The sequence below is a fragment of the Anomalospiza imberbis genome, unplaced genomic scaffold, assembly GCF_031753505.1.
Source record: "Anomalospiza imberbis isolate Cuckoo-Finch-1a 21T00152 unplaced genomic scaffold, ASM3175350v1 scaffold_51, whole genome shotgun sequence".
NCBI classification, from domain to species: domain Eukaryota; kingdom Metazoa; phylum Chordata; class Aves; order Passeriformes; family Viduidae; genus Anomalospiza; species Anomalospiza imberbis.
Genome location: NW_027100119.1, coordinates 566,240 through 591,168, shown reverse-complemented (window position 1 = coordinate 591,168; position 24,929 = coordinate 566,240). Strand labels below are relative to the sequence as shown.

Below are 24,929 nucleotides of genomic sequence, written 5' to 3'. Positions count from 1 at the left end.
ACCTTCCAGTTACGACGGTGCTGTTGCCTAAGTCTATGAGGCAGAAACTGGCTCCACCTGCACATCCTCACAGAAGAACAGTGAAGTTGATGGAGGTTGCTAGAAATATCTCAAAGACAGCAACCTAGTCTGTTAGGGACTTAATGTAGTCATTTCATGAGCTGTATCTTTAATTAGACTTGTTTCTTAGCATTCCCTCCAGATGCCCTTTAGTCTTGTCAGTGTATAACTATTCTGCAAAGTTACCCTTAGTGTAGAGAAATACCCTACTGTAGTTGCTTGTCTGCTTTTAAAAATTATTTGAATATCTATGTTTGAGAAATTAATGAAAGAAAATAAGTTTCTCAAATTGCCTGAAATGGGTCATTCATTGAATTTAACCCTCTGTATTTAGAGAATGTCCTTCCTATACCCCTATCTGAAATAAAAACTTGTTGCAAACAGAGATGTTGGATATATGAAGTATGCTGTCTCTCAAGCATTTCCATAGAAACGCTTGAAGCTTGAAGTGAAAATGCCCTGAAGTGCCTGAAATTTTGCAGCAGAGTACTCCTGAATTTTTAGGAATATTTGGAAAAGTTTTCTTCACACAGTCACTTTTATACGCTCCTGGGGAACAATTCAGTCCTAAGAGTTGAAGTCAGAGAAGTCCCTAACTGCAAAACATGTGGTTTAATACATCTTCTTTTTTGTCTTCTCATAACCAAGGTTTTGGTACAAAATTGTGACAGTGGAAAGTCATTTTTCTGTTTTTCTCTTTTCTCTATTCCTGGTTATCTGTGTCCTTTCGGAGAGGCCCTGCTGGTCTATTAATATAACCTTTTCCACCAGGCCTATATTATATTGTCTAGCAGTGAGAGCCACTTTCCATGCACAGCTTTATCCATGGTCAGATGCAGCTAAACAAAATATGATTTACTTCTTGCCATACATAGTAGAGATTCATGGTAGTTTGGAAGCATTTATTCTCTTTGCCTTTGCACCAACACATCAAAGAACAAACAGTGAGATTGCAGGGTGACATCTCAGAGTCTTCTGTGACATCACAGAGCAGCTGTCTGACATCACAGGGTGACAGCTCAGAGTTGTCTCTGTGACATCACAAGGGCTGTGTGACATCACAGGAGGTTGTATGACATCGCAGGGGCTGTGTGACATCACAGGGGTTGTGTGAGGTCACTGGGGAGGTGACTCTGCCCCAGCCCCCCCTCCCAGTTCCCCCAGAGAAGTCCAACACTGCTCGTGCACAGCGGGGTCCCCTGTCCCCCCGGGTCCCCCCGCCCCCGGCTGTCAGGGTCCGCAAATGCATGCAGGGTCCCTGATAGGTTCTTTTTGGAGATCTCAAAGCACAAAAGACACAGCAGGGGACACAACACTTTGCTTAAACAAAAATGCACTTTTATTTAGTGCCAACAACTGCGATAGTGGGAGAGAAATAAAGAGATAGAGTGAAAAATAGAGAAGGAGGGGAAGGGGATTATAGCTACCAGTCTGAAGAGACGAGGCCCTCGGAGCTTGACGAGATGCTCATAGGCTGTCTTCTCCAGGTGGGGTCCGGACCAAGTCCTCAAAACTCCTTCAGTCTTTTATAGGGTTCCTCAAAGCGGGTGGCATCAGGCCAAAGCAGCAGCTCTCCTGGCTACACGGTGGGTGTGGACTCGTTTTGGGAACCAGTTGTAATCATCGCGTCAATGCAGGACCAAGAGTACAGGGCCGAAGGTACAGGACGAACTGATTAGGGCTCAGTCCACCATGACCAGTCCATTGTTCTCGCACTGAGTTTCCATGGCATTGCATACCAGTCCTTAAGACTTGGCAGATTTTCCACCTCAGCCAGGCTAGAGCTACTTTTCAGGGTCTAGGGTCTCAGTCTTTGGAGGCAGTCGTGAGGCAAACATGAGGGATTTTCGGACAGACCCTGACACCACCCCGTGACTCACGACTGGCGACGAGAGTACTCCATCAGCAAGGTCTGCAGCGTTGTCACAAAGTCTTCAGGGCTCGACTCATCAGTGCCTGGCAGCATATATCCCAGAAAAACAGAAACAGAAAAAGATATCGAAGAGGAAGAGAGAAAAAGTAAAAGAAACAAGGACAGGGATTAAGAAAAGATAGAATAGGAAATAATGATCAATATTGATTATAACAATTTTTCTTATAATTGAAACAATTTCTTTGAAAAAAATCAAAATAAATCACAAAATTCTTTTACAAATTTCTTAAACAAAATCTCCAAACAAAAACTTAATCACAGTATAAAACAAACAATACTAATCAAAACAAACAATGAACAACTAATTAATTTGCTATTGCAGGCCTAATTTTTTACTGCTCGTGTAGTTCTTCTTGTGTCAATAACTCTAGGAATGTCTTTAACAAAAGGGGTTTTTACTGAACTGTGTGCATCTATAATTGATGTCAATCGGGTCAGCTGCCTCATCATTTTCCAATTCAAAATGTATAAAATGGCTGATAAAACAAAACCAATTAAAACCAAGATCAAAAGAACAACAATAGGATGGCACACTTTATTCAGGATGCCTGTAGTAGTAGGTGACCACCCAAAAAGAGTATCCCACCATCTGTGTTCAGCATCCTTCCTTACTCTTTCTAAAACGTGATGTATCTCCTTCACATCATGATGGACTGTTACCAGGGTCTTTTGCCCATTTCTCTTGACCTTTTCTAAAATTTCAATTAAGTCCTGGTGAAGCAACAATTGCTTAATCAAAGTTAAATTCATTCCAATAGAGGCAGGCAATATCTGGTGAATTAGTGTAAAATTGGATTGTAAAAGGTGGTAAGACATAACTGGGACAGTATAAGAAAAATCACATCCCGTAATCGTGGTAAAGTTACAGACACAAAAATTTGAATGATTCTTTGGATTCACTGCTACATTTTCTATAAACACTACATCACAAGCAGTCCTTACACACACACACCCATTACCTATGTACACTAATATTGTTACAGGAGTTTCATCAGGGTGAACTTCAAAATGGCAAATATTCTGCTCTGTGTCCAAACAAATGTCTTCAGCTATAATTGCATTACTTTCACAAATAAAACCTTGTTGCTCCCGGACAATACAAGATTCCAAATTTACAGTTTGCCATTTCTTATCAATTTGACGGGCCCATTCTCTATGCTCGGAAGGATAGAGAATAGCTCCGTCATGATTCAGTCCTAATGCAATGATAGGGAAAATCAAATGCACTGAAGCATTAGATATCGTTAACACAAAAGCTGTGGCTGTGTTTGTTCTTGGGTTGTAAGTGAAGTTCACCAAATTCCACCAGGATTGGAATTCCTTTTCAAAATCATTTGCATTGTCCCAAATTATTTTTTGAATTTCAGTAGGGAAAATGCCTTCTTCACCTTCTCTTATAATTGAGGCAACAACTGTCTGCATCCAGAGCTGTGCCTGGATGCAGCTAAGGGCCAGTTTTCTTTATTACATATGGTCCGATTTCAAAAATTTTTGGGGTGAGCATAACTGGTGGTTGGGTGGTGGGTATAGTAGGCATTACTACATTAACATCAAGTCTTCCCCAGTATTTAAATCAATACTTTAAACTTAAAATAAAGCACTTCAGTATTTTTGGACCAAAACCAAATTACTTCTACAGTTTGTGTTAATGTGAAATTGTGCCAATAACCCTGTACGCTTGGGTGCGTACAAACCTTTTTGTGCTTAAAGAGATCCTTTCACCTTTTCAGCATGCTACCACAATTATTTCAGACCATGGCCACTCAGCTGGTTTCTGGCCATAGGATTGTGGTAGGATGCAGAAAAGTATCACCAGTTTTAGCATGGATTAGGTGGTCTTCATGTCCCTCGGAGTTCTTCTGTAAAAGTAAACACAGAAAAATCTGCCATCTAAAGGCAGAACTTTTAAAAAGAGGGAATTATCCAGCGGGTACTTATCCGGTGTTCTTTACCTAGAGCATCAGATGCTACCCAAGCAAATTTATTCAAAGGGGTTTTCAGTACTAGTGGTACCTCCCCTACAGTGGGAAGGTCAACTAGGACTGGTTGTCCGGGATAATGAGCTGGATTTTTGGGATCATTTGGCCCCTTTAGTGCCGGAATTATGGTTGGAGCTTTCGGGCAAAAGGCGGTGATTTTCGGACATCCGTTTGCCCCCCATCTTTCATTCACACTTTGTACAGCTTTATACAGTCGACCATCCCAGCCTCCTTCTTGTGGTTTCAAAAGTCTTTTTAGGAGACCATTGGTTCTTTCTACAATTCCGTTGGCTTGTGGGTAATAGGGGGTGTGAAATGTCCATTTTATTCCTTCACCTTTTGCCCATTCCTGCACTACTTTGGCAGTAAAGTGGGACCCATTATCAGATTGTATTTCCTGTGGTTTTGGAAAGGTCCCAAACCATATCTGCAATGCTTTGACAGTGCTTTCTCCTGTAGCCCTTTTGAAGGCCTCAGCTTGAGCTAATCCAGATATTATCTCAACTCCCACTAACACAAAATGCTTACCTCCTGATTGCTTAAAAGGACCAATATAATCTACCTGCCATGCATCCCATAAGCCTTTACCTTTTCTTAAGTGTAGTGGGTCATCCTCTAGGGGATGTCTTTCTAGCCGTTTACGACACTGCTCACAGGCTGACACACAAGTTTTGCACATTTCCCTGGTAACTGGCCAACCCCGAGCATGAGCTTCTTTATACAAATCTTTTGCACCTGTGTGTTGTCTTTTTACATGCAACCATTCTAACAAATGTTCCCAATCTTCAGTAATTTCATCCTTTTTTAGGGGGCTCAACTTAGCTAATTCATCAGCTCTGTTATTCCATTCTCCTGCTAGATTCCCGTCTGTCTGGTGAGAAGCTACCCACCCCACAGCAAAATTCCCTCGACTTGCAATTTGTAGGATTTCTTGCCACTTTTCTTTCTGCCATACTGGGATTCTATTAACTTCCCAATCATTCTGTTGCCAGAAAGGCAACCATTCAGTACAGCCTTTGTATACAGCATAGGAATCGGTGTAAATGCAAACAAGAGAGGTGTTCTGTGCTTCCCTCTGGAAAACACTCCAAACAGCTATCAACTCCCCAACTTGAGCGCTGCCCTCCCCCTCTGTGATAATTTGTTCGCCCGAGGAAGTATGGAGGGCCACGGCCTTGAATTTCCACGCTTTTCCTTCTCTCTTAGATGAAGCATCTGTAAACCATGAGTTAGGTGACTGCTCAGGGGAAAAGGGAGGGGCTACCTTAATCACTGAAACAGGTTTGTCTTCACTATTACTCAGATTTTCTGTTTCTTGTATTGACAAAATTTTCACAGCTCCTTCAGTGATTGAGAAAATGTGGCAGTAGTGCTCTATTTGTGCATACCATTTTCTCACGGAGGCCCGCTGAGCTACTCCTTCAGGAGGAGGAGTCCCGGTAGTAACTATTTTGATTACTTTGAAAGGACCTCTTAATACAATTGGTTGCTGTCTTGTAATTTTTTCTACTTCAACGAGAGCCATGCTAACAACAAATAGCCCCTTCTCCCAAATGGTATACCTTTTTTCTGCATCTTTAAAACCACGGGAGTAAAAGCTAACGGGTCTGGTCGGGCCTTCAGGACCCCTCTGCCATATATGTACAGACAATCCTGAGGATGCAAATCCCCATTCTACTTGAAAAGGATCTGTAGGATGGATGGGACCCAATGCTTGATAAGCTGTTGCTTCAAAAATCAGCAGTTGCAATGCTTCTTCCTGCGAGGGGCTCCAGTCCCATTTTACTCCCTTTCTCAACAGGTCATAAAGAGGCCTAGCAATAATTGAAAAATCTGGAATATGTTTCCTCCAAAACACTAACAATCCTAAAGCTTGTTGCAGTTCTTTCCTGGATTCTGGCATTTTAATCTGATCTAAGGAGGTTAAAGTATCGGGGGGAATACATGTCATACCTCCTTTCCACCATATTCCTAAAAATTTCACTTCTTGTGAAGGTTTTTGTATTTTCTCTGAAGGGATCTGTAAACCTAGGCTTTCTAAACGAGAGATTATTTTCTCTTGAGTATCCCCCACTACTTCTTTTTCTTCTCCTCCCACAAGGATATCATCAATGTACTGATAAACAGCTACAGTGTCAGGTTTAGATATGGTTTCTAACTCCTGGGCTAAAGCATGGTGGGCTAAAGTAGGTGAATGCTTGCACCCTTGGGGCAAACGTGTAAAGGTATATTGCTGTCCTTCCCACACAAAAGCAAAACAGTCCATGTCTTCTGGCTGTATAGGTATCATAAAAAACATGTCTTTAACGTCTATTGTTGCCATAAAAGAGTGGGCTTTTTCTTGAATTGCTATTATTAACTCAGCTAAATTTGGGACAGCTGCTGTAAGAGGGTCTGTGTTAGCATTAAGACGGCGGTAGTCTACTGTCAGTCTCCACTTCCCATTAGGTTTTTTAACTGGCCATATTGGGGAGTTAAACGGACTATGAGTGTTAATAATAACTCCCTGATCTTTCAATTCTTGAATAACTGGCTTGATGCCATCTTTAGCACCAGAGGGCAAGGGATACTGTTTTACAGAAGTGATTTTACTAAATGGTAGTGATGGAGCTATTTTAAGCAGCCTGATGTCAAGGTGTGGCGCGCCAAAAGACCACAAAAGACCCTCTGAGTCTTCCCACTGTTTCCCAGCAAGTATATCCATCCCTAACAGACTGTCCAGAATATTTCCAATTACCATTTTGACAACTATTAAGTTGTCTTCCCCGGGCAATGTGATTTTTACTAAAGCGATACCCATAGGCTCTGTAGTTCCTAGGGCATTTAAGACACAACACCGTTTCTTGCTAGGAACAACTCCACATTTTTGAGCATCTTCATTTTTCAGTGCACTAATCTGGGCTCCGGTGTCTACCACAAAGGTTACTAAAGCTCGTTTGGGACCGACTATTGCTGTAATCAATAAGTCACCTGTTCTTGGGTTTTTTGTGAGCTTTCTCAAAAACAGCCATTCTCCGTCTCTTTGCTCACTAACAAGAGACGGAGTTTCTAGTTTAAAGCAGGCTGGTTTGTTTCACTGCCTTGGAGCTGTAGGGAAGGTTTTTGTAACCCATTGTCTAAAACTCGTGTAGGAGAATGGTTTGGCTTTTTATCAAGAGTTTGTAAAGGGGGTTGTTTCGGCTTATAGCTTGAAGCTTGTGGAGGAGGGGGTGCGCTAGGTTGTACATCAGGTGAATTCAGTATCATGGATTTGGGACTGCGCCAGTTTGAAATTATTTTAACTAATTTTTCATATGGTAAGCCATCCATCACTTCTCGTGGCACTCCCCTTTTTAGTCCCATTAGCCACAACTGTTGGCGACTAGAGATCTGTTTCCCCTTTTCTGGTTTTTCATTTGGAGAAACAATGTGCCTGACCCCTCTGGTTTTTTCAGGCTTATCATCTGGGAGATTCACTGATCCATATTTTCTGCTGTAACTAATTAACTCTTCTGCAACTTGGCTCCACGTCCACACTTTATGGCTATTATCAGATTGTACGCTTAAAGGTTGGGCTGGAGTTGTAAGAGACGTGAAGCTTGGGCTAGTGGAACCAGTTTGGTCAGTAGGATTGCCAAGAAATCTATCTAGCCTGTCTACAGGGGTGATAGATGCAATGGTTTTCTGAAGGAGGATTGCAGTTGGTTTAAGGGACTCAGGGAGACCTCGAATTAGAGGTGGCATTATTTCAGGTTTTACTGGCAATTGCATAGGTGATTCATAGCCAGAAATCAGTGTTCTTTCATGTATCATTTGCAAGCAGGCAGCTTTGTGAATGTTTTCTAAAAGTTGATCTGGCGTGCCGGTAATGGCTAGAGGGTCCCCTCTTTCAAGGGGGCTAAGTCCCCCTGCCCAGTAAGCTGCGCGGTGTGTCAGGGACCATGGAGCTCGAGTATTTCCTGTTGTTAAGAAAACTCCATGTCCCCAATAGCCACTGGCTTCTTGCTCACTTAATTTAATTTGGTCTCCTCCAGTGAGTGAGACTCTAAACACATATTCTGTCTCTGATTCTTGAGGGAGACATGAATATTCTTTCTTTAATTTGGCTAATTCAGTGGCAGTGCATGGTATTTCTTTTGTGGTAATGTGAGGGTCAAAATCCTCTTCATTTATAAAATTGTATTCTGTTTTAATGAGAGGTCTCAAATTGGAACAACAAGATTCTCCACAATTTTGTATGTGTACCAATTCTTTCTGGGGGTATATGTGTTTAATGTGGCGTGCTTCTTTCTCTTCTACTTCTTTTGGTGATTCTACATGTTTTAAGTTTTTATCTCTCCCTTCTCTAAGACTTCTTTCATATTCTAATTCTTTCTGCAAAACTTCTACTAGGGTTTGTAGGGAGTCTATTACTGCTTTTTTCTTTGCTCACCCGTTTCTCCCTCTCTTCTCTAAGACTCCTTTCATGTTCTAATTCCTTCTGCAAAACTTCTACCAAATTTTGCAAGGAGTCTATGACTGCCTTCTCTTCAGTCACCCGTTTAAAACGGGTTTCAATGGCTGCCGATAGGCAAGCACCCAAAACTGAGCAGAGAATTGTTTTATTTCTGCCCAGCTTATATCTGGCATCATGTTGCAAAGAATATATTCTATCTACGACGTGTTCAAAGCTAAACCAATTATCCTGTGCCCATCCCTCTCCAGCTGGAGAGGGTCTAGCACCATATTTCGCTAGCAAAGCAAAAAATGTATCTTTATCTTTTTCAGTCATTTTGTGAAGGGACACAAACCACTTTCAGGGAGGTACTCTTAAGTTACACACAAGCACAGCTAAAACTGTGTTTCCCTTCGCTTCCCTGGAGTGGGTGAGGGGACCAAAACTGTTTGGGAGGTACTCCTTAGTTACAAATAGTTGTCTCCTCAACTGCAACAAACAGCTCAAAGACACACACAAAAAATAAAACAACAAAGTCCCATCTTTTGTACAAATGAGATCTTTTAAAAATCCTGAAGACAGGGGATGCTTTTCGCCTGGGTGTATGCAGTTTGCGGGAAATTCCACTCGCCCCCCCCTTGCTTTCTAGACAGCGCTCACTGGATGTGGCGTGCTAGGTGCGGCTGAAGCGAGGGTCCTTCCCCTGTTACAAACTACATACAACCCGCAACCCTTAATCTGTCTATCAAGATCCTGCCGACTACGCCAATTTAATGTCAGGGTCCGCAAATGCATGCAGGGTCCCTGATAGGTTCTTTTTGGAGATCTCAAAGCACAAAAGACACAGCAGGGGACACAACACTTTGCTTAAACAAAAATGCACTTTTATTTAGTGCCAACAACTGCGATAGTGGGAGAGAAATAAAGAGATAGAGTGAAAAATAGAGAAGGAGGGGAAGGGGATTATAGCTACCAGTCTGAAGAGACGAGGCCCTCGGAGCTTGACGAGATGCTCATAGGCTGTCTTCTCCAGGTGGGGTCCGGACCAAGTCCTCAAAACTCCTTCAGTCTTTTATAGGGTTCCTCAAAGCGGGTGGCATCAGGCCAAAGCAGCAGCTCTCCTGGCTACACGGTGGGTGTGGACTCGTTTTGGGAACCAGTTGTAATCATCGCGTCAATGCAGGACCAAGAGTACAGGGCCGAAGGTACAGGACGAACTGATTAGGGCTCAGTCCACCATGACCAGTCCATTGTTCTCGCACTGAGTTCCCATGGCATCGCATACCAGTCCTTAAGACTTGGCAGATTTTCCACCTCAGCCAGGCTAGAGCTACTTTTCAGGGTCTAGGGTCTCAGTCTTTGGAGGCAGTCGTGAGGCAAACATGAGGGATTTTCGGACAGACCCTGACACCGGCGCCGCAGCCTCCCCCAGAGGATGTTCCACGAGATCGAGCCCAGAGCCTGACACAGGGCCATGGGGGGCGGGACAGGGGACAGGGACCCCCCAGCAGCGTCCCCGTGTCCGCCAGGGCCAGAGCCTGGCCCAGGGCTCCTTCACCCTGTTACCAACGAGGGCTTGAGAGCGCTGAAAAAATCCCCAGCAAGGGAGCAGCAAAAACCAGATTTAATATTGAGCAACAGCACCACAAAGTTCCTTGGCAAGAGTCACTCTGCTCCTGACTGGACACTTCAGGCACACCAAGGAAACAAAGCAACAACAAAACCAAACAGAATCCAGGCAATCAAACCAGAAATGAACCGAGAACTGTCCCTGTGTGTGTGTGAGACACAAGGAAATGAGGGCAAGGATAAAAGGAATACAGGCCCAAGAGCTTACAGAGCTCAAACTTAACAGGACTTAACTTAAACCTTAACCTTAACTTCCACCTTCAACTTCACAATTTAGCAAAAGAACAGCACTTTACAGTATTTAACCGAACTTATAACCTATGACTTTGCAATTTAACTGAGAAATAACATTTAACAATATTCAACTTGGCTTATATTTTAAACGTAACAACTTAGCAAAGAACAACTCTTAGCACAAATTAACTTAGCTTAGACCTTGTGATTTAACCCTACTGACAGGCCTGACTGGCTCAGCTCTCCAAGGCACTCAGACCCCTCAGAGAGCAGCATTTCTTCCACATTTCCCAAGCACAGGCACTCCTGTGTGCACACAGACACAAAGAGTCAGTGCAAGGCACCTGTGAGAAATTCCCCTGAGGGCAGGGAAATGCTCCCTGCCGATGCTTTGGCATCTCCCCAGCAGGGGAAGGGTTGAGCCTGGAGGAGTGGGGGGATCGGCACAGGCTCCCTCGTTGTTGGGGATCCCCGAGGGCAGCAAACAGGAGAGTTCCCGGCTCGGAGAGGCCCCACTCCGAGGGAGTCGCTGGCCCAGGAGAGCTCCAAGGGGCTCCTTTTGGAGCGCTGTCTGTAGGGCCCCAAGAGAGGGGCTTCAGTGCCAGCAATGTTTCATCCTGGCTGCACTTGGCATCCACAGCTTTCTTTGGCAGGGTGAGAACAGGGATGTTGTGCCACCGAGGGAACAAAAACACTTCCCGGGGCTGCTCCTAAAGCCACCAGGAGCTGGTTGGGCAGCAGCAGTGCCTGGAGCAGACAGTGTTTGTGATGAGCTCCAAGGAGCTGAGCCCAGGGGCTGTTGGCCAAGGCCGAGGCCCAGCGAGTATTTCTCAGCTGGCAGGGCGGCTGGAGAAGGTGGAGGCGGGGGAATAATTCACGCCCTCAGTGTGCTCCCAGTCGCTCCCAGTGTTTCCATGTCCGTGCTCCAAGTGCTGCTCCCAGCCCTGATCCCTGGGGATGGGAATGTCCCGCTCCCTTGCCGGGGCAGGGTCACACCTGAGCCAGGTGTGCAGGGCAGGCCCTTGCCCTGACCCCCAGCACTGTCCCAGCTGCAGGATCTGCTTCCCACTGGCCTCTTCCTCCTGCGGCCCCGAGCCCAGCTTGGTGCTGAACAAAGGGGCTGGGCCGGGGCCATTCCCCGGCGGGGGCTGCACACCCCCCTGCCCCCGCCCCAAATTCCCTCTGGGGGAGACGGAGCTGGGGCTGGAGCTCTGTGGGGAGGAACAAGGGGGTGATAATGGGATGGGGGGTGTCACACATGCTCTGGGGGGACACACACGGCCCCGGGGACCCCCCCATATCTTCTGCAGAGCCAGGACGATGAACCCCACCATGGAGCCACTGACCTCTGGCAGTATCTTGAGGGTCGGGTCTGGTGGCAGCTTTGGGAGGCTGGGGGAGTCACAACCACCCAAAAATGCCCTCCCAGCCCCACAGCCACTCCCAGACTCCTCAAACCACCCCACAGCTCCCAGCCAGGACCCCCCCCCCAACTACTCCCTGCAAGATAAATGACCCCAAGAACCACCAAAACCCGTTTCTATCTCCCCCAGGACCCACCCAAATTCTCTGCAAGCCACACAGCCCTGTCAGGGACCCAAATCTCCCTCACAGACCCTGCCAAGCCCCCTCCCAGCACCACAAATGCCCACAGGATTGACAGAAGCCCTTCCCAGTCCCCCCAGGAGCCCCTAAACTCCCACCTCCCATGGCACTGACCAGGAGAGGTTGGTGGACAGGAGCATTTACAGCCAGGATCAGCTCGGGTGCTTCAGCAGTGATTTGGGCACTTTGGGGGAACATCCCAGATAGGGAGACCCAGGCCAGGCACTGGGACAGACAATTAGAATTCTTGGAGAACAGGCGGGCTCAGGTGGAAACCTTTTGCCAGCACACCTATGAGATTGTGGACATGTCCCCTGCCTTTGATAGCTTCAGAACACCCAAATCCTCCCTAATATTCTATTGAACCTACCCCAAATTCACCCCCAAATCTAGGTAAATGGTGCAGCTTTAGATCTCTTTGCTCAATTTTTTATTTTCACCCCAGTTCTGGTTGTTTAGACAGGGTGAAGAAAGAAATTATTGAAATGGAAAAGACCTCCAAGATCATGCAGCACTGCTTGATGCCACCAGAAGAAATAACTGGACAGAGCGGGTGAGATTTATTTGGGGTGTAAAGTCAACAAATCGTTTTCTGCCAGTGAATTTCCAGTTTAGATCAGAGTCCTGATGGGTGTTCTTGCCCCTGTGTTCATCCAGGTGCCTATGGGGAACCAGGAGGACGTGGAGACCACCTTCCAGGTGTCTTCTCAGCAGGGATCACTGGGAATGTGGGTCACCAGGGCTCTGACCAAAGTGGATCCTCCCATGGGGGATGGAGTTGGAGCAGGGCACGAAACTCTTCCCACAGCTGAGGCATTTGCAGGGCTTCCCTTACCGGTGCCTCCGTTGGTGTTGGGTCAAGGTAGAGCTCCTGGAGAAGCTCTTCCCACACTGGGGACACTCGTAGGGCCTCTCCCCAGTGTGGATGCGCTGGTGGGTGACGAGGTGGGACTTTTGTTTAAAGACCGTCCTAAAGTTGGGGCAGCGGAAGGGCCTCTCCTCGTGTGAATCCGCTGATGTACAAGGAGATGGGAGCTGGTCTGAAACCTCTTCTGACACTGGGCACACTCATAGGGCCGCTCCACAGTGTGGATCATTTGGTGGATGATCAGCTGGGACTTTTGGCTGAAGGTCATCCCACATTCCCCACACTTGTATTGTCTTCCCCAGTGTGGATCCTCTGGTGGCTGATCAAGGGGGACCTCTGGCTGAAGCTCTTCCCACATTCCCCACACTCATAGGGCTGTTCCCCAGTGTGGATCCTCTGGTGGCAGATCAAGTGGGATCTGCAGCTGAAGCTCATCCCACATTCCCCACACTCGTAGGGCCTCTCCCAGGTGTGGATGCGCTGGTGGGTGACGAGGTGGGACTTTTGTTTGAAGCCCTTCCCACAGTTAGGGCAGCGGAAAGGCCTCTCCTCCGTGTGAATCCACTGGTGCCTGAGGAGACTGGAGCTGGTCTGAAACCTCTTCTGACACTCGGGACACTCGTAGGGCCTCTCCCCAGTGTGCATGCCTTGGTGGGTGACGAGGTGGGAGCTGCAGCTGAAGCCCTTCCCACACTCCCCACACTCATAGGGCCATTCCCCGGTGTGGATCATCTGGTGCTGGATCAGGTGGGAGCTCTGCGTGAAGCTCTTCCCACACTCCAAGCACTTGTAGGGCTTCTCCCCATGGTGAACCTGCTCGTGGCCCACCAGCTCCGAGCTCTGGCTGAAGCTGTGTCCACCTTCCTGGCACAGGATGCCAGGGCTTTTTGGGCTCCCGGGGTCCCTTCTCCCCTCCTTCTCTGCTTTGGGCTGCAGGGGCTCCAAGGAGTCCCCCTTGCCCCTCTCCAGGCTGTTGAGGGTCCCGCCAATGACGGCGCTCCCCCCTCTCTGGGCTCCCCACTTTGGGCTCCTGGGGGACACAGGGCTCTGCTCCTCCCGGCTGCCTCTGCTGTCAGCTGCCACCGGGACCCCCCAGTGTCCCCCCAAGGGGCCTTTTCTGCTCAGCTTTGCAATTCTTCATTCTCCAAACATCCCCCCCAAAAACCCAACCCAGGGACCCCCCCAGGATATCTGGGCCGAGCTCCCCATCCCTGGTCACTTGTGGGATGGGGGGTGATGGTCACAGGGGGGCTGCAAATTCAGGGAGGGCTCCACCTCATGATTCCTTTTTCTTTACCTGATCCTCCTTTGTCCCTTCTCTTCCTCTTCCTCCCATGCCTCCTCTTCCCTCCCTCCTCCTCCCCCAGGAGCAGTGACACCCTCGGTGCCCCGTTCCCGCAGCCCTGGCAGCCCGCGGCAGGAGCGGGGATGGAGCCGGAACAGGTCGGGATGGGCAGCGCGGGGCTCTCGGCTGCTCCCACCCGCTGGGGGCGGGGGGAACCCGGCCCGGGCAAAAGGAGAGGCACACTGGGAAAACTGGGGGCTGCGCATCCAAACTGGGCCTTGCTGGGGACCCTGCCAGGGGACTGCCAGCCCTTGGGGCTCCTCTCGGGAGATCTGGGAGGGGGGAATGCAGAGAGGGCTGGGGGATCCCAGGAATGGCAGCACTGGGAGTGACTTTTTTATACTGGGATCGTACTGGGATCATACTGGGAGTAGCTGGGCCCATGTGGGGCAGACTGCGGTCACACTGAGGGAGACTGGGATCATATTGGGATCATACTGGGATCACACTGGGACAGAGTAAGAGCCTGCAGCGGGCAATTGAGACCATGCTGGCGTAAATAGGATACACTGGGAGTGACTGGGATCATTCTGAGTTTGACTGGGAGCAACTGTGAGCAACTGGGATCATGCTATGAGCAAGTTGGAGGAACTGGGAGTCACTGGGTGCATGCTGGGGGTGACTGGAAACAACTGGGCTTCTACTGGGATCAACTGGGATCATGCTGGAGGTGACAGGGATCATATTGGCAGTGAGTGCAACTACACTGAGGCTGACTGGGAGTGGTTGTGAACAAATGGGATCATGCTGGAAGGAACTGGGAGTGACTGGGAGTATGCTGGAAGGAACTGGGGTACACTGGGAGAGACTGGGAGTGACTGGAACAAAAGTGAGGGTGAAAGGGAGCAACTGGAACCATGTGGGGCACAACTGGTTCATACTGGCAGTGACTGGGAGCACACTGGGCTCATCTCTGGACCATACTGGGAAGGACTGGACTAATACTGGGAGTGTCTGAGACTGACTGGGAACACACCAGGCACATCATTCCCCATACTGGGTGTGACTGGGAGCAACTGGGAACACACTGGATGAAAGTGGGAGCAACAGGGACTGTGCTGGGGCAAATTGTATCATAACGGGGAATGACTGTCAGCAACTGGGCTCCTGCTGGGAGCAGCCCCTGGCGGCCCCGGGAGCCCCGCACCCCTTTCCCGGCCATGCCGCCCCTCCAGCCCCAGCACCCCCCATTGCCGGGGTGCCGGCACTGCCAGGGGTCCCCCCATCTCGGGGTCCCCGCTGGGGCTTCTGGGGCTCTCCTCTCTCTGGGCTCCCGCTCAGGGCAGCCGCGGCTCTCCTGGGGCTCCCCAAAACCGGTGTCCCCCCGCCGGGGCTCTGCCGCCACCCACACTGGGATCCCCCAAAAACACCTCCCGGGGACCCCCCCGATGTCCCCCCGAGGGCCAGCTGCGGCTCGGCTTTGGAGCCCTGCCAGCTCCAAACATCCCCCCAAAAACCCCAAACCCAGGGAGCCCCGGGATATTTGGGCCGAGCTCCCCCTCCCTGGGCACCTGCGGGATGGGGGCGATGCTCCCGGGGTGCTGCGAGCTCAGGCAGCGCCAGGGCCACGCGATTCCTTCTCTCCTCTCCTCCGGCTGCTCCCTGCTGCCGCTGCGCCTCTTCCTCCCTCCCTCCTCCTCCTCCCCCGCTCCGGGATCCTGAACCATGAGGGGAAAGGAGCGAGGAAAGGGCAGAACCGTGAGGGGAAAGGAGCGAGGAAAGGGCGGAACCGTGAGGGGAAAGGAGCGAGGAAAGGGCAGAACCGTGAGGGGAAAGGGCCGGGGCCAAGGGGATGCGCTGTCCTAAAAAAGCCCGGTTTGACCCAAAATCACCCAAAAGGGCATCAAATGCAGCCTACATCCACATGGTTGGGCCTGACACCAACCAAATGGGATTAAAAGTATCCAGAGGGCTCTAAAATCCAAACAAAGGGGCTTAAAACTGCCCCAAGTGTTTTATAGCCCTCAAGAAATGGCTTAACATCACCCGTAAATCTTTCAAATGTGACTAAAATCCACCCTGAAAGTATCTGGTCCAGCCTAAAATCATCCAAAGGTATCTAAAATCACCAAAATGTCCCTGACACCAACACAAGAAGACCTAAAATCACCCTAAAAAGGCTTGGTTCAACCAAAAATTGCCCAAAGAAGCAAACAACCCTACTTAAATGCACCCAAAATACACAAAAAAGGGACCTAAAATCACCCACACAGGATTAGGATTCACCCATATGGGCCCAGTTTTTCCTAAACTCACCCAAATGGGCCCCAGCCCCACCCACATGGGCCTAAAATCATCCAAAGGGGTCTGAAATCCCCCCTAAACCCCACCAGATTCGGCCTCAAATCAGCCACAGGGGCTGAAAATCCACCCGAAAAGGCTCGGGATCCCCGCAAGGGATCTGAAGCCCACCCTAAACCTGCCCGGTTCGGCCCAAAATCCCCCAAAGGGGCCGAGCCCGAGGCCGAGCCCGGGATCGGCTCCGGGGTCGCTCCGGGACCTCCGCGTTCGCTCCGGGCAGTTTTGGCCGCGGCCCCGGACGGGCCTGGGCGGGACCGGGAGGGACCAGGGAGGGCTCGGGAGGGGTTTGGGCATTTGGGGCTTTTTTGGGCTTTGGGGAATTGTGTTGGGAGTTTATGGGGAATTGTTGGGGTTTTTGGGGAGAGTTATTGGGTTTGGAGGCAGTTGGGGGATTTTGGGGAGTTTGGATTTTGAGGGGTTTTCTTGGTGCTTTGAGTGGGAAGTTGTTTTCCTGGGGGTATTTGGGGGTTAATTGAATTTTTTTGTGTTTTCTTTTGAATTTTGGAAGGTTTTACTGGGATTTTGTGGGGATTTTGTGGGATCCTCTGGAATTATTTCTGGGTTTTATTGGGATTTTTAGGGGATTTGGAGGCAATTTATTGGAATTGTGGGGGCATTTAGTGGGATTCTTTGGGGATTTGGTTTTTTTAGGAATTTTAGTGGGGATTTGGGGGGGTTTTGTGGGTTGTTTTTGGGTGTTGCCAAGATTTCTTTGGGTCTCGTGAGGATTTTGTGGGGCTTCTTGTGGTTTTGGAGACATTTTTGGGGGCGATTTGTGGGGTTTAATTGGGATTTTGTGAGCTTTTTTTGGGATTCGAGGTTGTTCTAATGGGAATTTGTGCAATTTAGTTGCGATTTCATAGGGTTTATTGGGACTTTCAGGGGTTTAAAGCAGATTTTGGTGCCTCTCGGCCCTTCCCCACACCCTGGGACAACTCCAAAGCCCCCCAAAATTCCACTAAAACCCCCCAAAATCCCCCAAAAATCCCAATAAAAAACTCCTAAACACCAAAGAATCCCACAAAATCCCAGTGGAACCCACCAAAATTAAAAAAAAAAAAAACGCCCAAAAATTTCAATAAACCCCCCAAAAAATAACCACCCCAAAACCCTAAAAAAATCCCCAAAATCCAAAATCATCAAATCCCACAAAACCCCCATAACCCCACAAACCAAGTAATTCTCTCCAAAATCCAATAATTCCCCCTAATCTCCCAACAAAATCCCCCAAAGCCCATACATGCCACCAAAATCCCCCCAAAATCCCCCCATAGCCCCCCAGACTCACCGGGGACGTCCTGGATCAGGGGGCACCGGCCGGTGGAACAGAAGCCGCTTCAGGGGGCCCGCGGAGCTTTTTGGGGAGGGGGCACCATGGGCGACCCCCCAAAAACGGGGGAGGGGAACCCCTGTGGTACCCCCTCCCCAGAAAGCCCCCTCCCCCGGTTCAGGGATAGCCAAACTCAAGAAAATGTAAACCAGGCTTGACTTTCCAGAAATTATTTTTGGCCGGGTTTAGCTGCATCCTCCAGGCTCAGGATCACCGGTGTATTTGCAGGTTTTGCTCTGCATCATCAGCCTGCCCAGACTCTGCTCGGTGTTTCACAAATGGAGAAGACAATGGACATTGTGCCAAGCTTCCTTGCAAACAGCAACACCTGCATCAGCATGACAGAAAAGAAGGGGAAAAAAAAAAAAAAAGAAAATAATCAGCGGTTAGAACAGAGCCAGTGTCCCACCATCTTCCCCTCCACTGTTATTATAGAGGCAAACCTGGGCCTAAAGCTTCCACCTCTCAGTTCCTGATGCTGTTTGACTTCAGCCTTGACTCCCCCTGATCTACCTGACTGCCGTCCAAGTGGGGCTGGGGATGCTCAGCCTGGAAAGAGGAGACACTGGGGAGGCCTCAGTGCAGCTCTGCAGGACTGGAAGGGTCCCACAGGAAAGACGGGGACAGTGTTCAGCCGGGCCCGTGGCAACAGGACAAGGGGGGATGGCTTTCAACTGCAGGAGGCTGATTGAAGTTGGATCTGAGGGAGCTGCTCTTTTACACGGAGGCTGCTGAGGCACTGGCCCAGGCTGTGGATGCCCCATCCTTGGCAACAGGGCTGTGAGCAGCATGGGCTGGGGAAGATTGCTCAGCTCGGAACAAGATGCTCTTTAGATCCACTGTGATGTCACAGATGTGATGTTCCAGCAGGAACTTCCAGCGTCCAGCAAAGAGCACAACACAACCACTGGCCCTTGTGTCAGCCCACCCTGTGCCAGCCCTCGTGCCAGCTCACCCTTCACCATGTTCCCTGTCACTCTTCTCGTCACCTGCGCCCTGATACTCCCATCAGTCCTGAAAGCTCTCTGTTGCCTGGATTTTGTCATCCGTCCCTGCAGGATGCTCACATTTGTCCTGAGGAAGGTACAGTGCCATTCCATGGAGGTGGACACCCCCCAGCTGCCCGGCTGGGCTGGAGTTCTGTGGGGATGGGGTGGGACAGGGACCCCACTCTGAGGTGTTGCTACCTCTGCAGGCTGTCACCGAGAGAGAGGACGAGATGGAGGTGGACATGCAGGCTGATAGAGAGGAGGACATGGAAGTGGATGGAGAAGAGAGTGGAGACAATGCGATGGAGGTGGACATGGAGATTGATACAGAGGAGAAGATGGAAGTGGATGGAGAAGAGAGTGGAGAGGAAGAGATGGAGGTGGACATGGAGATGGATACAGAGGAGGAGATGGAAGTGGATGGAGAAGAGAGTGGAGAGGAAGAGATGGAGGTGGACATGGAGATTGATACAGAGGAGGAGATGGAAGTGGATGGAGAAGAGAGTGGAGAGGAAGAGATGGAGGTGGACATGCAGATGGATCCAGAGGAGGAGATGGAAGTGGATGGAGAAGAGACTGGTGAAGAAGAGATGGAGGTAGATGTGGAAGAGGAGATGGACGTGGAAATGGAAGAGTACCTTGAGGACATGGACATTGATGAGAAAGATGAGGAAGAGGCCATGATCTTGGGATGAAGAGCAATACCAGCAGCAGGACAGGCATGTGGTCCCCACAGGCAGAGCGGGTCCCCTGCTGCCAGGCTGGGACTGGGCTGGGTGGTCCCTGCTCAGGGATGTGGGACCCGGTGCATTGGGTTCTGGTGGCCATCCCCAGCCTGTGCTGCGCTTGCTGGGCCAGCCTGGGGGCACATGGAAGAGCCCTCTCTGCCTGATTGGAGTGACCGTGCCTCTTGCTTTTCCTCAAGGACCGATGGAGATCCCGGACAGAGATGCCACCCTTTTGTACATACGTTGTAGAGTTTGTTGTTGTCTTTAGGCTATAGGTTTTAGGGCTTCTTTTTGTCTTCTGTAAATACGTTTCATAGACTTTTGTTAGATATGTTCTTAGGTATATACGTTCCATAGATAGTTGTTGTTACAAATATTCTTACAATGTAAATGTGTTCTGTGTTTTCTTTGCTGTTTTTCTGAAAATAAACAAGCTTTATTTTTCACACCCCAGTTCTCTTTCCATTTGCTTCAGGCACAGGTAGCATTTGCAAAGTTGTGGTTTCCGCTTGCTCCAGGTTCCCAGGGCTGGAGGTCAGTGGGGGCGCTGGCACAGCCACAAGCTTTTGTTTGGGGGCAATATTGGGAAGGGGGTGGGAGAGGGGGCACAGGGGGAGGTGGGACCCACTGAGGCTCCCCCAGGTCACCCCAGGACCCCCAGGCCCCGTCCCAGCCCCCCCAGTTCCCTCCACAGCCCCGGCTGAGGGGGGCTCAGCCCAGGAGCCGCCGTCGTTCGGGGCTCCCCCGAGGGCAGCCGCCAACGGGAGAGCTCCCGGCTCGGAGAGGCCCCAGCAGAGGAGGGGATCTTGTCCCTCCTCGAGTGCCCTGAAGGGTCTTCAGGCCCCTCTGAAGAGGAGTTTTTCTCTTTTTAGGGATGTTTGGGGGGACCTCACCCCTCCAAGGGTGTTTTTTCCTCCCCATTTTCAGGTGTTTGTGGGGCCACAGCCCCACAAGCCCCTTTTCAGGGGTGATCATGACAGCTTTAAGTGACATTTTTCTGGGGGACTCGCTCCAAGCCGCTGTAGGGGATGTTTTGCCCCCCAGGGTGGATTTTTGGGGTTTAAGGGCCCCCGCTCTGGTCGGGTCCCACTCTAACTCCCCTGAAGAGGCCAACACCACTCCTGCTGATTCCGGCAGCGGAGCCCTGGGAGGGTTGTAAGAGTTGAAATTTTTAAATTTCATTTTTATTCTATTTTATTTAAATTCAAATTTATTGATTTTTAGTTTTATTATAACTCGTTGAGAGGACAGCAAGGACATTCAAGGGCAGGAACATTTTTTCCTGGCTGGTGACTGGAATTTCAGACCCTGGCAGTGTGTGCAGCACCACACAGACTGGGATCAAACATGGGCTGGGATCACCTGGACTGAGATCCTATGGACTGGGACCATATGGAATGGGACCATAGGGATCAGGACGGTACACACTGGGATAAACTGGGTTGAGATTCTATGGACTGGGACCACATCGACTGGGATTGCACAGACTGGGATCCCATGGACTGGGAAAAAGCATTGGCTACCATTGGCTACCATCCACATAGAAAGGTGGCCACCTCAAGTTGTCTTGATCCTTTTTGGGTGTCCCATCCCCCTCTTTCCCCCGCCTTCCCCATCGTTCCCCCAGTCCCCGCTCCCCTACCCCGTGTTTGGTTTTGGGGGTTCCAGGCCCCTCCTGCTCCGTGGGGGGGTCCCGATCCCTCTTTGGTTTAATTTGGGGCCCCCAACCCCTTCTCACCGCGACCCCCGCGGCCGGGGGGGCTCTCAGCACCACCAGTGCCACCAGTCCGGCCCCAGCTGCCCCCGCACGCCCCATCCCCATCCCCAGGGTCACCTCCCCCCTCCCCAAATTCCGCTCCCGGGGAGCGCTGGGCTCTGCGGCTCCGCCTGGCGACTGAGGAGTCATCGAGAACAAGCGATCTGATTGGCTAGAAATGGCCCCGCGCACTCTCTGATTGGCTAGCGCATTGAGAAGCGCTGTGATCTGCCTGGCAACCGATGAGCTGCGCTATCGCAGGCGCTGATTGCCTGAAAATCGCCGGCCCGGCAACTGAGTTGTCAGCAGCGCCGCGCGCTCTGATTGGCCAGGAGCTCTTTTGGGGTGGGGACGGGGGGAACTGGGGACCCCCAGGAGCCCCCCGGCTTTGGGGGTTTCCATCCCCCCTCGGCCCTCGGGGCGGCCCTGGGGCCACCCCAACACCCCCAAAGTGGGGAGGGTCCCCGGAGCCGTTTGGATCCCCCAAAAATGGGCTGGAAGCGGCAGGAGCCGCCCCAAAAAGGGATTGAAGGCTCCGGTCCGGGAATGGGGGAGGCTCCGGGGATGGCTCCGATCCGGATCGGGGCAGGCTGGGATTGAGGGAGGGTCCGTTCAGCGACTGGGGAGGGGTCTGGGACTGGGTCAGGGGCTGGCATTGGGGAGGGTTTGGGAATTGGGGAGGGGTCTAGGATTGAGGGGATTGCTCCATCCCGGGATTGGGGCAGGGTCGCTCCCTGGGGGAGGGGTCCATTATTGGGCCAGGGCCTCTCCCCTTCCCGAGCCCAATCCCGTTCCTGATCCTGTTCCCGATCCCAATCCCATTCCCATTTCTGTTCCCGTTCCCGATCTCATTCCCGACCCCGATCCCACTCCCATTCCCGATCCCGATCCTGTTCCCAGTCCCGGTCCCGCCGCTGTTTCCAGGAAATGGCTCTGCTCTCAACCCCGACCCCAAACCCAGCGGGTCAAACACCCCAGATCCTGGGGTCAACTCTCCCCGACCCCAAATCCTAGGGGTTCAAACACTGGGGGGGTCAAACACCCTCAAACCCAAACTCTGGGATGTCAAGCCCTACCCCCCCCCCCCAGCCCCGATCCCCAAATTTTAGGATCAAACCCTCCAAATCCCAGATCCTGTGGTGTCAAACACTCCCCAATTCCCAAACGATGGGGTTAAATACCCCTGATTTTGCTGATGCAAAGAAAACTTCTTTTCAGGGTTGGACGACCTGGTTGCGACAGCGGAACCCTTCTAAAAGACGGATGCTAAGAGACATAACCGGTGCTGTGGGAACAGGATTGGGAATTCTAAATAGCATTGATTCAGAAGTATTAATGAACACATTGGCTGCCACCACTAGATTTGACCAAATTCCAACAACCACTGCAGTCGTCCTTCTTGGCCTTGGGAAGACATCAGCGCTTGCTATCAAACATATTACCAAGTTGGGAGGAAGCAAGCGTAAATGATCACAAATTGGTAATTGATGCACTCGGTGCCACACAAAAGAACGTTTCTTTAGCTCTCAGCTGTATCCAGGCTCAATTAGGGATGCAGTCGGTTGCTGCCTCGATTATAAGAGAAGGTGAAGAAGGCACTTTTCCTACTGAGATTCGGAAAATAGTTTGGGACAGTGCCGCTGATTTTGAAAACGAATTCCAATCCCGGTGGAACCTAGTGAACTTTACCTACGACCCCATCACAAACATAGCCACAGCTTTGGTGTTAACCGTACGTGATGCCTCAAGTGCGTTTGGTATTCCCCATCATTGCACTAGGACTGGGACACATATGGAGCCACTGGGAATGTGCTGGGGGCAACTGGGACCACGCTGGGGGCAACTGGGGACAAGGGTGAGTGACTGGGGCCCTGCTGGGAGAGTCTGGGATCATACTGGACTCATACTGGGATCTTACTGGGAGTGACTGGGACTATTCTGGGGGCAAGTGGGAGAACTGGGAAAACACTGGATGGCACTGGGAACAACGGGAACAGTGCTGGGGGCAAATTGTATCATAACGGGGACTGACTGGCAGCAACTGGGCTCCTGCTGGGAGCAGCCCCTGGCGGCCCCGGGAGCCCCGCACCCCTTTCCCAGCCATGCCGCCCCTCCAGCCCCAGCACCCCCCATTGCCGGGGTGCCGGCACTGCCAGGGGTCCCCCCCTCTCGGGTTCCCCGCTGGGGCTTCTGGGGCTCTCCTCTCTCGGGGCTCCCGCTCAGGGCAGCCGCGGCTCTCCCGGGGCTCCCCAAAACCGGTGTCCCCCCGACGGGGCTCTGCCGCCACCCACACTGGGATGCCCCGAAAACACCTCTCGGGGACCCCCCGATGTCCCCCCGAGGGCCAGCTGCGGCTCGGCTTTGGAGCCCTGCCAGCTCCAAACATCCCTCCCAAAGAACCCGAACCCAGGCACCCCCCAGGATATTTGGGCCGAGCTCCCCCTCCCTGGGCACCTGCGGGATGGGGGCGATGCTCCCGGGGTGCTGCGAGCTCAGGCAGCACCAGGGCCACGCGATTCCTTCTCTCCTCTCCTCCGGCTGCTCCCTGCTGCCGCTGCGCCTCTTCCTCCCTCCCTCCTCCTCCTCCCCCGCTCCGGGATCCTGAACCATGAAGGAAAGGAGCGAGGAAAGGGCAGAACCATGAGGGGAAAGGAGCGAGGAAAGGGCGGAACTGTGAGGGGAAAGGAGCGGGGCCAGGGGGACGCGCTGTCCTAAAAAAGCCCGGTTTGACCCAAAATCACCCAAAAGGGCATCAAATGCAGCCTACATCCACATGGTTCGGCCTGACACCAACCAAATGGGATTAAAAGTATCCAGAGGGCTCTAAAATCCAAACAAAGGGGCTTAAAACTGCCCCAAGTGTTTTATAGCCCTCAAGAAATGGCTTAAGATCACCCGTAAATCTTTCAAATGTGACTAAAATCCACCCTGAAAGTATCTGGTCCAGCCTAAAATCATCCAAAGGTATCTAAAATCACCAAAATGTCCCTGACACCAACACAAGAAGACCTAAAATCACCCTAAAAAGGCTTGGTTCAACCTAAAATTGCCCAAAGCAGCAAAAAACCCTACTTAAATGCACCCAAAATACACAAAAAAGGGACCTAAAATCACCCACACAGGATTAGGATTCACCCATATGGGCCCAGTTTTTCCTAAACTCACCCAAATGGGCCCCAGCCCCACCCACATGGGCCTAAAATCATCCAAAGGGGTCTGAAATCCCCCCTAAACCCCACCAGATTCGGCCTCAAATCAGCCACAGGGGCTGAAAATCCACCCGAAAAGGCTCGGGATCCCCGCAAGGGATCTGAAGCCCACCCTAAACCTGCCCGGTTCGGCCCAAAATCCCCCAAAGGGGCCGAGCCCGAGGCCGAGCCCGGGATCGGCTCCGGGGTCGCTCCGGGACCTCAGCGTTCGCTCCGGGCAGTTTTGGCCGCGGCCCCCGGACGGGCCTGGGCGGGACCGGGAGGGACCAGGGAGGGCTCGGGAGGGGTTTGGGCATCTGGGGCTTTTTTGGGCTTTGGGGAATTGTGTTGGGAGTTTATGGGGAATTGTTGGGGTTTTTGGGGAGAATTATTGGGTTTGGAGGCAGTTGGGGGATTTTGGGGAGTTTGGTTTTGAGGGGTTTTATTGGTGCTTTGAGGGGGAAGTTGTTTTCCTGGGGGTATTTGGGGGTTAATTGAAATTTTTTGTGTTTTCTTTAGAATTTTGGAAGGTTTTACTGGGATTTTGTGGGGATTTTGTGGGATCCTCTG

General features: G+C 50.9%; 2 protein-coding genes and 1 pseudogene across 2 annotated transcripts in view; 1 reads left to right on the top strand and 2 right to left on the bottom strand.

Annotated features, from left to right (window-relative positions):
- The window catches only part of LOC137467049 (serine/threonine-protein kinase pim-1-like), a 135,748-nt gene that overhangs the window by 46,562 nt on the left and 64,257 nt on the right, over window positions 1-24,929 (top strand). The gene's annotated exons all lie outside the window — the stretch shown is intronic.
- LOC137467043 (uncharacterized) lies at window positions 1,937-8,722 on the bottom strand. The gene is made up of 3 exons (XM_068178602.1): window positions 8,410-8,722; window positions 7,230-8,363; window positions 1,937-2,016 (listed from the first exon to the last, which is right to left on the bottom strand). The coding sequence occupies exons 1-3, from the start codon at window positions 8,720-8,722 to the stop codon at window positions 1,937-1,939; spliced, it is 1,527 nt and encodes a 508-aa protein (XP_068034703.1).
- LOC137467050 (zinc finger protein 551-like) lies at window positions 12,734-13,568 on the bottom strand (annotated as a pseudogene).

Excerpts from the sequence above, each read along its gene's own strand:
- LOC137467043 (XM_068178602.1), bottom strand. The coding sequence starts at position 8,722 with ATGACTGAAAAAGATAAAGATACATTTTTTGCTTTGCTAGCGAAATAT. Across the intron at positions 8,364-8,409 it reads GGAATTAGAACATGAAAGGA|TAATAGACTCCCTACAAACC; the intron begins GTCTTAGAGAAG and ends AGAAAAAAGCAG. Across the intron at positions 2,017-7,229 it reads AATAATTTCAAACTGGCGCA|GCACTGATGAGTCGAGCCCT; the intron begins GTCCCAAATCCA and ends ATATGCTGCCAG.